At 45.4% G+C, this 12887-nt stretch overlaps 1 protein-coding gene across 1 annotated transcript in view; it reads right to left on the reverse strand.

The window, feature by feature from the left end:
- TNR (tenascin R) overlaps positions 1-12887 on the reverse strand; it is a 321237-nt gene that overhangs the window by 38281 nt on the left and 270069 nt on the right. The window contains exons 5-7 of the mRNA XM_081112117.1: positions 10421-10684; positions 6700-6815; positions 4395-4545 (exon numbers count right to left, since the gene is read on the reverse strand). Of these exons, the coding sequence (XP_080968243.1) occupies positions 4395-4545; positions 6700-6815; positions 10421-10684 (531 nt within the window). The remainder of the gene's footprint in view (positions 1-4394; positions 4546-6699; positions 6816-10420; positions 10685-12887) is intronic.

The raw sequence follows: 12887 nt of genomic DNA on the forward strand, positions 1-12887 counted from the left end.
TTTTCCCATCTTGGCTGGCTTGAGAGGGCCAGGGCTGCTTCTGTCTGGACAGAGAATTGAGCTTCTGGCGTGAGCCCCAGCGCCCAGCTCTGAGGAAAGATCTATGAAATTATCAGCCTCATCTAAACACCTGAGACTTCCAACACAGTTGCCAAATGGGGCATCACGAGTATCCAAAAGATGTCCCTGCTCAGCCATGCGAGCAACACAGTCAACACAGCTGCTAAGACGCTACCGACAGCCAACAGACATTTGCATTGTTGACATGGAACGTGCCTTCTAGGGAAACGTGCTCTTCTGACAAAAGAGGACCTTGGTTTTGGACCCATCTCTTGTGGGCTATTTTCCCAACATGCTCTTGCACATTCCTGAGCCAGAAGGACACTGCAGTCACACGCAGCCCCTCATGAGCCCTGGATGCTGGCACTGAGCAGCTGAGGGGACCTTATGGTGGGGTGGTGTTACCCTCGAAAACCTGGCTGGTTTCCTAGGGGTCCCACCATTCATCTTGTGCACATTGAATTAGATGATGGGTGTGGGGGGAGGTGAGAGAATATAGAAGAAAAACTGAGAGAGAAAGGTCTGGTGAGGAGAATGGAAAATGGTCTTCACTCCTCATGGTATGTCTGCAAGGCCACCAGGCCTGCTTTGAATTACTCAGTGACTGGAGCTGATTGCTGTTAATACTGTTCAAGGGTTTGGAATTAGAACCAGAGACTCTGCTTAGCTGTGTGACCATGAGAGCGACTGGCATCTAAAGTGGAGGCCAGCCTTGCGGACTGAGCCCTCCCCTGTGGTGGCCGATACTCTCCCTGGGCAGAGAGGATGGAGCTGAGTTGCAGGACACCGAACACCCCGCTAGTGTTGCAGAGAATCCCCATGGGAACTGGGGACAGAGTTTTAGGGGCAGAAGTACAGAGAGAAGCAGAAATGAGTGACTCAGAGGAGTGTCTAGATAGAGACAGGAACTCGATTCCCAATTCTCCATTTTCTGATTCAAGTCTTTCATGAGCCCCCCATGCATTTCTGGCCCTGGGGGTTCCATGAGACACTGTCCTTCCGATAAGTTCTCTTCCCTGCCTCAGCTCATTAAGAAAGCTTACCTCCTCATTACCAGAGAGCCTGAGACTGGTTTGTCGTCTGCCCACGCTCGACCGCCTCCTGCTGTCTCCAAGATGGAGTGTCTCCCTGGGCCCGGTCTCAGTCCGACCCAAGCCTCTCACTCTTGCCGAGTTGGGCCTTTCCCTGGTCGCCCCACCCGCTTTCTGGGTCTAGCCAGTTTTGTTCTCTATTACGCAGCTTAGGATTTGGGGTCTAGTAACAAATAGCCCAAATGAAAATCAGCAGACCATTGTGGTGCCACCTGGTTTGGAGTTAAAATGCAGTTTTGTTTTTCATATCTGGGGTAACAATATGATTGAACGGAACACATCCAGATGTTTTAGGCTTGCTGTACTTAGGGGTTTTAGGTAAGCTGGGCCATTTTTAAATGGTCTCCTACCTGCCGTTATAAGCTTAATGCCTGAAACATAGTAGTCACTCAGGAAATGGGCGCTGGATGATGGGAGGAATGGATGGGTGATCCCCTGTATCTAGGAGAAGGAAGATGAAGTGTTCCAATGAACTGGAACTTCTTGGGGAAGAAAGAAAGATGTCACAGAAACGCAAATGACCAGGTAAAGCTTTTGTCCTTCAACTCTTTCCTTCCCCCAAACCCTAGGCTTAACGCGCTGTCCCTGTGAGAGTGTGACTGTGTAGCTGAGTGCTCCAGCTGCAGGAGGTCTTGTAATTTGCATTCCCAAAATGACCTGCCTGCAAGAAGCCAGTCTGAGAGCCTGATGAGGCCTTGGAGCCTCGCAGGAGGGGGTTAGTGTAGGTCAGACCTTAGCAGAAGGAAATAATTAAACAATCATTTTCTAAAAATAGCAGGCAGGGTTTGGAGCAACCGTACTTTCTGCAGCCACTCTGCTCTTGGATTCTGCCCTTCCTTGGCCACTTCCGTGAGCTATCCCATCCCAGCCAGGAGAGGTCAGCTTGCTTTCAACTTGGGCCCAAAATTCTAAACAAACACAGGTCCTACTCAGAAAGTAAACTGGAGTAATTATTCTTCTTTCCATTTCTTCACAACTCTGAACACAACACCAAAATATTAACTAGGATGTTTTCCTTTTGGAAAAACAATTCTCCCTAGCTTTACCACACATTTTCAGGTCTGGAACTTTGCATTTTCCTCTTAAGAAACTTCCAAACCAAAAAATCCTGCAAATGTAAAAATGTGGATTAAGAAGAAGACTAAGGTGGTATTGGACTACCTTCTGTAAGTGCTGTCAATACAGGGTTTCCCCAAAAATGTATACACCCTGTAACAGCTGATAGCTAGCTCAATGTTGAAAATAAAATGTATTTTAATAAATCCTGCCTTTATAATTATTCAACGTGTGAGTATACATTTTGGGGGAACATCCTATATTTTGGAAGAAAAATATTCTGCAACTGTAATGCCCTGGGCCCTCTGATGAACCACTGCCTTCTCATCGTCTTTTGCTTCCAACTAACGCTTTCTTACTATCCAATCACAGGAAGGAACATTCCACATCAGAAAGGAGAATCTACACACGCGATGAAAAGGTCAACCTCAGGCTCCAGATAACCTTGGGGAGCAAAGATGTGGAGCCCTCCCGGCAGCCGGAGAGATTCCTGCAGAGCACTTGCAGGCTTCATGGCTGTGCAGTTTCTTCTAAAACACATTTGGTCTAGAACTCTGGTTTAAAAGCCTCTTTTTGGAAGGAGGAATTAAAGCACAAACTCTTAAATGACTGTACAGAATGTACAAGAGATGACAGTGAAGCTGCCGTGGTTGGCGGGTGTGGCACGCCTGGAGAGAGTGGTCAGAGGCCTGGATGTCCCCTCGTCCTGACCTTGGGATGCTGCCATGGAACCCCAGTGCTCTGATGGAACATAACCTAATTCCACAACAGTTTTAAACCAGTGTTTTCTCTATTGAGCATAAGCCTCAGCACCTGATACTGCTCAGTGTGGATCCAATGAGCAAAGCATGAATCACTAACGCAATGTGTCTCATTACATAGCCTTGTGGCTCCCTATCCTGGCCAACTCGGCCTTTGCCCTGACTGGCTTTCTTCAGTGTCAATTTCTGTTTATGAAAAATAAAGCTGTACCAAAATTCGCCTATCTCATTTACTCACAGGGGAAGTTGCTTAACCTTCCAGTCTCAATTCCTCCCATCCCTAAAATCAGAACAAACATGATACCAGATGCTATTTATAACTTTTGAAAAATTCTTAGTGAGGGCACACACGTATGCATTATAATTGCTAATTTATAGCCTTTGTTAGCCAAGGAAATGATAAGGCAAAACACGATGCAGTGAGTGAATCAAACCTAGAAATAAAGATCTTGCATGAGAGGAGCTGTGCGGAGGAAATAATAAACTTAAGTTCACCTTGAACAGTGACCCAACCTATACTCCTGGTCTTTAATGACGCTTCCCTCCACTCTCATGTCTAAGTGTGTTCTCTGAGCACATGTGTATATACCAGGTATTGAGCACTCACTATACTCCTGGTCTTTAATGACGCTTCCCTCCACTCTCATGTCTAAGTGTGTTCTCTGAGCACATGTGTATATACCAGGTATTGAGCACTCACTATACTCCTGGTCTTTAATGACGCTTCCCTCCACTCTCATGTCTAAGTGTGTTCTCTGAGCACATGTGTATATACCAGGTATTGAGCACTCACTATACTCCTGGTCTTTAATGACGCTTCCCTCCACTCTCATGTCTAAGTGTGTTCTCTGAGCACATGTGTATATACCAGGTATTGAGCACTCACTATACTCCTGGTCTTTAATGACGCTTCCCTCCACTCTCATGTCTAAGTGTGTTCTCTGAGCACATGTGTATATACCAGGTATTGAGCACTCACTCTCATCAACACAGTGCTGATTACTTTCCATGCATTATCTGATTTAATCCTCATGTCAAGTCAATGACAGAGTCCTTATTATTCGTCATTGTAAAGTGAATTAAGAAGGGTTGGATGACTTTCTCTAAACCTCATGTAGGTTCCAAAACTCAAGATACTAGGAGCTGACAAATGAGACCTCTTGATGAGTAAGGCTGGGAGAAACACACTGGACATCTTAACATAGAATTTCCCCACAGAATACCCTCCCAAATTCCTATGCTTGCAAGAAGCAGTAAGGAAGAGGTTCTGCTTAGCATCTGGCAGAGGTCCATCTGCAGGTGCCAATGCTGTTCTCAGCTCTGGGAGATGTCCTTGCCCCTTTGTCTCTACATCTCCGACAAGTCTGTAGTTCCTCCTCGTGAGTGAACCAGGGGTAGCCTCGGGAGACAGGCAGGAGGCACTCACCGGTGGCCACGCTGGCCGAGATGGGGAGGCTCCGGGCTTGCTCCTTCAGGGCCACCACGTTGACAAGGTACTCCTCCCCAGGCTTTAGTCCAGTCTGGTTGAAGGATGTGACATCGCTGGGGAGCTGGGCAATGACCCCTCCTTCATTGTTCTGGGTGGGGGAAGGGAGATGCAGAGAAAACAAAAGTCACTGGGAAAGAAAAGTGTTCCACTGGTTGTGAATTGTCATTTAAAAATGGGGACTCCTCCTCTCCCCTCCATGAGGACAGCGGAGTGTCTGGGGCCAGGGATGAGTCTCACCAGGCTCAGGGAGAAGGCCACCCCTATAGGAGGCTTTGGCAAACGGAGAAAACCAATTTTCAAGAACATTTCTTTGGCCTTTCCTGAGTCTATTGAATTTGCCAATACAAATTAGTCATGAGGTGATGTAGCTTAGCTTTTGCCAAAGATGAGAAGGTTGATGGTTACAGTTTGCATTCATCTTGATGAGCATGTTCTTGGCTACATATAAGAGTTGCGTATGAGTGTAAACAGCTCTGTGTACACACACACACACACTTTCCAAACTAAGATGTTTGCAGATTTTTTTTAATGAGGCAGAGCTGTATTTTGCTGTGTCTGGAGTTTCTCATAGTGTTACTCAGGGTGCAAATTTGTCAATGTCTTGTTTCCTCTTCACCCAGATGTGTTAGGAGTCAGTGACACAACCAACTATAAGTACAGAGAAGAGAAAAAGGAAGTGTGGAACAAAGAATAATACAAAGGAGAGAGGAAGGAGAAAAATGGTAGAAGGGAAAATGAGAAAGATCAACATGATGACATTGGGTCCCAGATTGAGTATCTACCTACCTACCTGTCTATTAACAATTTTCTATGTGTGTCCCTGGAAATTGAGGGGACAAGAGGACTGTTCTGTGGCACTGCTCCTCTCCTCTATTCTTTGGTCTCTTTTCATGCTACCCAGAGTGCCCTGTATGTTCTGCAGAGCCAAACTCGTGGAAATCAGTGTGACACATGCCGCTCAGTGGCCCCGACCCACAGATCACACAATTATTCTCTGTGGCAATGTGTTTGACCTTGGCATGCCCTAGCCAGCCCCTCTTATTTGTCACATATTGTATGTAAAACAAGCAAGGCTGGCAGTTTTTTTCTTGCCTGAGCAGTAGGGTGGCATGATTTTCTCTGCATTATAAACTCATCTGCCTGTCAAACTTTACTGGTCATTTGAACACAAATAAGACATACAATAAAATATTTGTACAGAATGTCTGTTTAGATGTATTTAGGTTGCTATGACATGACTACATCCACATGGCAGAGGGGGGCCTCTTGGATTAGTGGACAGAGCCGTGGACACTTGGGCTCCTGATAAAGCCTGCCACCAACTAGCTGTGTAAGTTTAAGTTCACAGAGTTTCTGTCTCTATAAACTATGGGAACTGGATGTAAAATGAGGGGTCTACTCTGTGAACTTGAAGGTCTTTTGTAGCTCCTACAGCTCATGCCTCTAAGAATGGTGAAATCACAGTCTTATTAGCCAACAATGTGTCATGTATCATTAAGTCTGATGAATGACAGAAAAAATGCTCTTTGATATTGAAAGATGAAGCTAGAGGGAAGGAGTCTGATTAAACATTATACCCCTATGAGTGATACAGTAGGAAGAACATCAGTGGGGTCAACAAACTCTGGAAAACCACAACTAGTCAGGTACTGCTGGCAACGTGGAAATGTTCGTTTTAGGATTAGGAAAATAAAATATGACTTTACTGAACAGAAACGCATCTTGGGATACTTTTAACTCAAAGATGAATGATGTAACTTGTTTAAGGGAAATTTTGCTCAATTAATAGGTAACGAAAGGTGTTTTTGGGTTGCACCTCTAGCTGTGAGAGACGGAAGCCTTGCAAGCGGACTCTGGTGCATCTGTGTGCACAGGATAAAGCAGGGCTGACCACGTGACTGGCTCAGGTGGCTTTTTTATGTCCTAGAGAGAAGCCCCAGGTCTCAGAAGGCGTGGTGTTCAGGCTCATTAATCACAGTCCACGAAACCCCAGAGCTTTCTGAGCAGAGAGCGGGGCTGGTGGCTGCTTCCCACATCCATCCTCTGTCACCTCAAGCCAGCCAGCATGCTGGGCTCAGGGTCCCTCACCACACGTACAGCCCAGACACCCACAGAACATCACTTTGTGTCCTCAGTGGTGTAGAGAGCTACGGGCCAGTGCCTTCCTTGCTGTCCCAGATCCCACGTGGAGGGTGTGGACACTCTACAGAAGGCCATGTAGCGGGCTGACAGGTGGGGTTACCTTCGGAATAAAGCTGATCTCCCACCCGTCGAAGGAGAAGGAGAAGGGCTCCCACTGCACCTCCACGGTGGTCTCTGTGATGGTCTTGAACTGCAGCCCTTGAGGAGTGGAGAGATCTGGAAGACAGCAATGTGGGGACCATGTCATAGGGTCCTGGGCAGGGACAGAGAGCATCTCCGGGGGCTCTGGCTGGGTGTGCTCCTCCCATGCCAATCTTCTCTCTCTCTCTCTCTCTCTCTCTCTCTCTCTCTCTCTCTCTCTCTCTCACACACACACACACACACACACACACACACGGTGGGTCCCAGGTGCAGGGGTGGGCTGGTGCCAGGTCTTGGTGGAATACATGAAAACGTAACAAACCCAATCTAATAAATACTTGTTTATGCTTTCTAGTCATAATATGTTATTGAAGTACAAAAGTCACACTTTCCTTCCCTTACTAACGTGGTAAATCTTGGCATTAAACATAAAGCCCTTTTTGGAGAACCCGAACGCTATCTTTGGCGGCTTTAAGGATTCCAGAGAGGCAATAGGATGGCTGAGTGTTCCCACTTCACACCCAGGAAGAGGGAGGCACAGTGAGGTGACTAAGAGGTGTGGACCATACCCACTGCAGAATGAAGGCAAGGATGCTTTTCCTGACCCTCTTATGGGCAGGAAGAATATTTTGTTAGCTCAAATAACCAAGTGTAGGAAGTCCTGAACTGTCCATTTCATGTCCACAATCAAAGCAAAGTCACACACAAGGGAGAAGAGCAGATTCTGGGGTTTTTGCTCTTATTTGACTACCTCCTCCTTTTCTCCAGTGGTTCCTTTATCATTTCTCTCTTCTCTGCCTCATCACTGTGGCCTCCCTTGCCTTGTTATTTTCTTCTTCTCTTTCTCTCCTCTTCCTATGCGCACACACACACACATACACGGACACACACGTGGACAGGTCAGTGAGGTGGCAGCATGCTCGCCCTGGTGCAGTTCCCATCACCAGCCCTGGAACATGCCCGCGTGCCTTTTCTCAGTTCTGCCGGGAGCCTGCTTCCCTTTCAGCTTTGCCCCTCCCGGGATATTCTCCTCCTTCCTGGGTGGAAGCTCCCTCATGTCTCTTGGTTAAAAGGCAGGGCTGATTCTGAGCCCACTCGAAGGCACGTCAGGTGCCTCGACATGATTCTGTCCTTGTCACCTGGGAGCTTGCCTGAGGGGATGCCCTGACTTGGCATAAGAAACGCCACAGGAGGTGGAAAGCTCATCACTGCATGCGCACAAGGACCAGAGGCAAGTGCGTGGGACTTGGGCCAGGCGCTCGCTGTGGTGACTCATCTCAGAGCAAGGTGGGGACAGGGCAGATGGGGACCTGCCTCTGCACCATCACTGCGGATATTTAAGACTAGTTCTCAGGCACCAGAGGAATTGGGGGGGAAAAGGTCAGATATAAATAGAGAAACAGAGCTAATTATAGGCACATTAACAGTCATCACTCACAAGAAGAGTCCAATATGATAATGGGATATTTATCAACTGAAAAGCAAGGGACAAGAGGATTTCTTAAATCCTGTCCCCTCTGCCTGTCTCTATCCTTGCAACCTTCAAAGCTCAGTCCACATCCTGAGAACTCCAGGAAGCCTCCAAGCCAACTCTTTCTCCTTTGACCTCCCCATTTTCTGAACTTTCTGTTACCCAAGTACCATCTTGTCATTTGAGATGAACATAAAATGGGCCCCGATCTCTTAGTTCATATTTGGTGATAAGTTTCATTTATGACCCGAGAGCTTATGGTTCATGGTCACCCCTTGTTCTGGTTCTGCGCTACTGCTAAAATTTCTGTGACATCATGAACAAAAATAGACCGAGAGACATAGAAGCATAGAATAGACTGTGGAACCTCAGCGGGCAGGCAGGGAAGGGTGGGTGGGTGAGACAAGATCAACCAACAAACTTGCATGCATATATGCATAATCCATGGACACAGACAATGGGGTGGTGAGGGCCTAGAGTTGGGGGCGGGGGCAGGCTGGAAGAGGTCAATGGGGGGAAAAGGGGACATATGTAATAGTTTCCGCAATAAAAATTAAAAGTAAATATTTGGTCTTTGTCGCTGGTTCCTAGCACACTGTTCCTAAAACACTTGGAATCTCTGGACTAATAAGATCTTTTGTGTGATTATGAGATAATTGGCGGCTGGGCCCCCAGATAGCCCGTCTCTGGAGAAACCAAGGCATGATGGGAGGGTTGGAACCTTCAGCCCCTCTCCCAACCTCCATGCCTTAATCAATTGTGCCTCCATAATCATCTCTCCATAAGAAACCCCAAACATGGGGGGGGGGGGCTCAGAGAGCTTCCAGTGGGTACACATATGGAGGTACTGAGAGGCTGAGTACTCGAGGGGGCATGGAAGCTTCACGCCCATCCCCTACATACCTTGCCTTACACATCACTTCATCTGGCTGCTCCTGAGTTGTGTCCTTTATAGTAAGTTGGTAAGTAAAGCACTTTCCTGAGTTCTGTGAGTTGTCATCATTAATTATCAAATCTAAGGAGAGGCTGTGGAGACCCCCTGAGTTTATAGCCATGGGGTCAGAAGTACTGATGACAAGCTGGGACCTGAGGTGGGGGCCATCCCCTGAGACTGAGCCTAAACCTGTGGGATCTGACACCAACTCCAGGTAGTGTCAGAATTGAGCTTGTGTCTGAGAGTCAGGAAGTGGCATTGGAAATGATTTAAGAAGTCAGAGGTGAATAAAGAGAAAAAAATAACAGTGACTTCCTAACTCCTTCCCAGTCTCCTCCTTAATATAGTCAATGTTAATAGCTGGTATGCAATCTTCTAAAATTTGTGCTTAAATAAACATACAAAATATAGAGACACACCTATAGGAGTTTTCCCTTGTTATAAATGAAAAAGGGAAATGCCCATTTCTTAACGAGAGCAGTTTACTTGCTCTCTCTCACTCTTTTCTCCCCATTGAAATTTTCTAAACTATGTTCTAGAGTAGGGGTGGGGAACTTTTTTTGCCAAGGGCCATTTGGGTATTTATTACATCATTTGCAGGCCATACAAAATTATCAACTTAAAAATTAGCCTGCTGCATTTAGTCAAATGTTTAATTAACTCACCCCAAATGATTCTGCAGGCCTTATACAGTCCTTGGGCTGGACGTTCCCGACCCCTGTTCTAGAACCTCAACTTTTATAATCAAAATGGGCTATCAAGATATTTTGTTAAACAAGAGACCACCAGGAAATTATGCCACCTCTCCATGAGAAGTGGGTGTTGTCAGTTGTGATCTTAAATAAGATATTTTCCCACTCTACTATACACTTACCATCTGTAACACACCTTTAGCACACGCTTATCATACGTCCCATTTCAGATCTCCTGGTTTTAATCCCTAACTAGAATCAAAGTCTGTAGAATTCTCATAACTTCCCTTGACCTCTATTCAGATCTAGCTTAGAACAAGAAAGAGCTCAATAAAGAACTTTTTGTCCTTTGTTTCTGTAATTGATGGAAGCTGCCTGAGTTTGGAAACCCTGTTCATCGAAGTGCCTTTGTATCGGCATACCCTTTCCCAAGGGGGTCATGTCGGAAGACTGTCCCCTCAAGCGCAATGACTATTGCAGGCATCCCTGAAGAATTAAGAAAAGACACTGCGTACTATCATGAATGCCCATGATCTCATGGAGGAGAAAAGAAAAATGAAGCAGGACGGGAAATGGTACGTACGGGTGGCCACCTTGGCAGTGATGGGAAGGCTGAGGATGTTGCTAATGACAGCATAGACGCTGATGTTGTAGGTGAGACCTGGCTCCAGCTCTGTGATGGTGACACCACGCCAATCTCCAGGCACCCGCTGCTGGAGCTGGAGGCCCCCCAGGGCCGTCGGCTGGTAAGAGATCACATATTCCGTCACTGCCATCGGCCCGTCCCATTCCAGCTCAATGGACCTGTCGCTGATACCAGCCACTCGCAAGTCCTCTGGAGGGGCAGCTACCGGGAGGCAATACACAGACAGCATGAGCTCAGAGGACTGCCTTCTCCATCCTCGACTCACCTTTCTCCCTCACATCTCACCCCAGGTGCCCCTTTTCAATGTTCTGCTCAGCTCAATGGCTGGGTGACTTCCAATGCCCTTGTGCGCAGGTTCTTGACTTTCTGTGCTGAGTTTTCCCACCTCCATGGCGCCCTGAGTCAGTGGTGTGCTGGAATCAGCTCCTACTGACTCCTGAAAGTTGATGGTCAAATTCTCCCGAATTTTGCAGGACAGTTGTTAAATAGAGCCATTGTGAATGATTAAATATAAACTCAGAATTAAGTAAATTATATTACAAACAAAGGTAATAAATACTCAAAATTCATCAGTTTCAAATTATTTTGCTACATTTTACTATTTTCTGTGCCCTTGAGGTAATGTACATGTGTTGTGTCTCTCTGGTGGCAATGCTATATAATTGTATTCTACGCACAGCTATTGCCAACTCCATGTGTAGTGATGTCATGTTGGTAGTTTGAAATTGGCCACAGAGGGAGTATTTACACCGTGGAAATTGGCAAATGCTATAAAGCAAGAACTTTCATTTTTTTCTTCAGTTATTAGATACTTAACAGCATACCAGTGGTCAAAATTTTTGATAGTTTAATAAGTTGTCACCAAATTACCCTAGAAGACAATATTTGATTTTGCAAGTGGAAATAAAGGCTTACTCCTGGTTATTTTGTAGACAATAAGAAGCCCAAACAGTAAGTCCTGGGTACCATGGACAGTTAAAGACATACAATAATGCTTCATTGTATCATTTTCTCTCCTAAAAAGATACTTTAAGTTTTGAAAGAAATGTAACTTAAGCTAATTTTTATTAGCCTTGATCTCGGGGATAATGATAAAGAAGCATTCTTGAGGGCTTTGCTTTTCTCTCTTGTTCAAATGCTAATCAAAGAATCACCAAAGATTAAACCTCCTAGAAATAGCCCTTCATGTATGGTTCTCTTAGGAAATAGAGATTCACCAGGAATGTGGTATTAAATAATTGAACCTTTAAGACCAATTAGGAGGCTAATTCTAGTGTGCCTGCAGTTGGTGCTCATAGATGAAATCAAAGATCGGGCCAATATTTAAATAGTCATAATTAACGTATAAGTTTATATGTAATGGAAGCTTCGGTTAGTTTAAAAGTTGCCATTGGTTTGAATTTCTCCTCCAAGAATTCTCATTTTTTCTTTTTTACCATATAAGAGTGTAGGACTGAGCCGGCTATTGTACACAGGATTTGTGTGTGGAATGTGGCTGCCCCTGCTCCCCCCGATTGTGCTCACATGTGCACCCTCAAATTCTCAGTAGTGGCCAAAAAGAGGCACCCAGACTCTTAGGATGGACATTAGGACCTCATATTTGCAATGTTGAGTATCTGCTTTGATTGTTTTTGCCCCAAACTGTTCATTGTGTGAAACAGTCTAAGCAACAGAGCTTCCTCTGACTGAAGATGGCAAATGTTGACCAAAACCAAACATTAAAAATTTATTCTTTAAATGTATAAAACTAAATGTAAATGAAATTTAAATAGACTTTCAAATGATAATTGATAATAAGCTCGTATCATTTCTAATTCTGACATTAATGAAGTTTAAACTGCAATAAGAACATTGTGTATAGTGCCTCAGAATAACGCCTGGGCCAAGGGGGAATGAAAGAATTGATCTATAGAACCCCGAGTAGTTTGCGTGACTATAGTAAGCATTTATTATGCATCAAGAACGATGCTAAATCCTCTCACCAACACTGTGGGACATGTATCATTATTACCCCTATTTTATAGATGAGAAACGAAACTGTTAGCAGGCACAGAGCTATGGTTTGAACCAGACAGAATGGGTCTAAGCTCTCACCCAGTAAACAACACCCCTTTGAGGCGGCATAGCATTTCACAGTCTATCACAGCGCTTGCCAACTGGTGGTCTGCGGACCACTAGTGGTCCGTGAGGTCCGAAAGGTTGGCGACCGCTGGTTTAAAGAAACCTTTCTGACTCTATAAAACATGTTCAGACACACATTCTAATTAGAATTTTAAAAAATCTGCCCACAGCAGCCCAAGTGAAGCAGATCGTGTAGCTATAATGATCCCAGCCTTATAGATGGAGAAACTAAGGCCCAGGTTAAGGGACTTGCCAAAAGCCCAGGAAGTGGGTTACAGAAGAA

This window comes from Myotis nattereri, assembly GCF_964212035.1.
Source record: "Myotis nattereri genome assembly, chromosome: 18".
Lineage (NCBI taxonomy): Eukaryota > Metazoa > Chordata > Mammalia > Chiroptera > Vespertilionidae > Myotis > Myotis nattereri.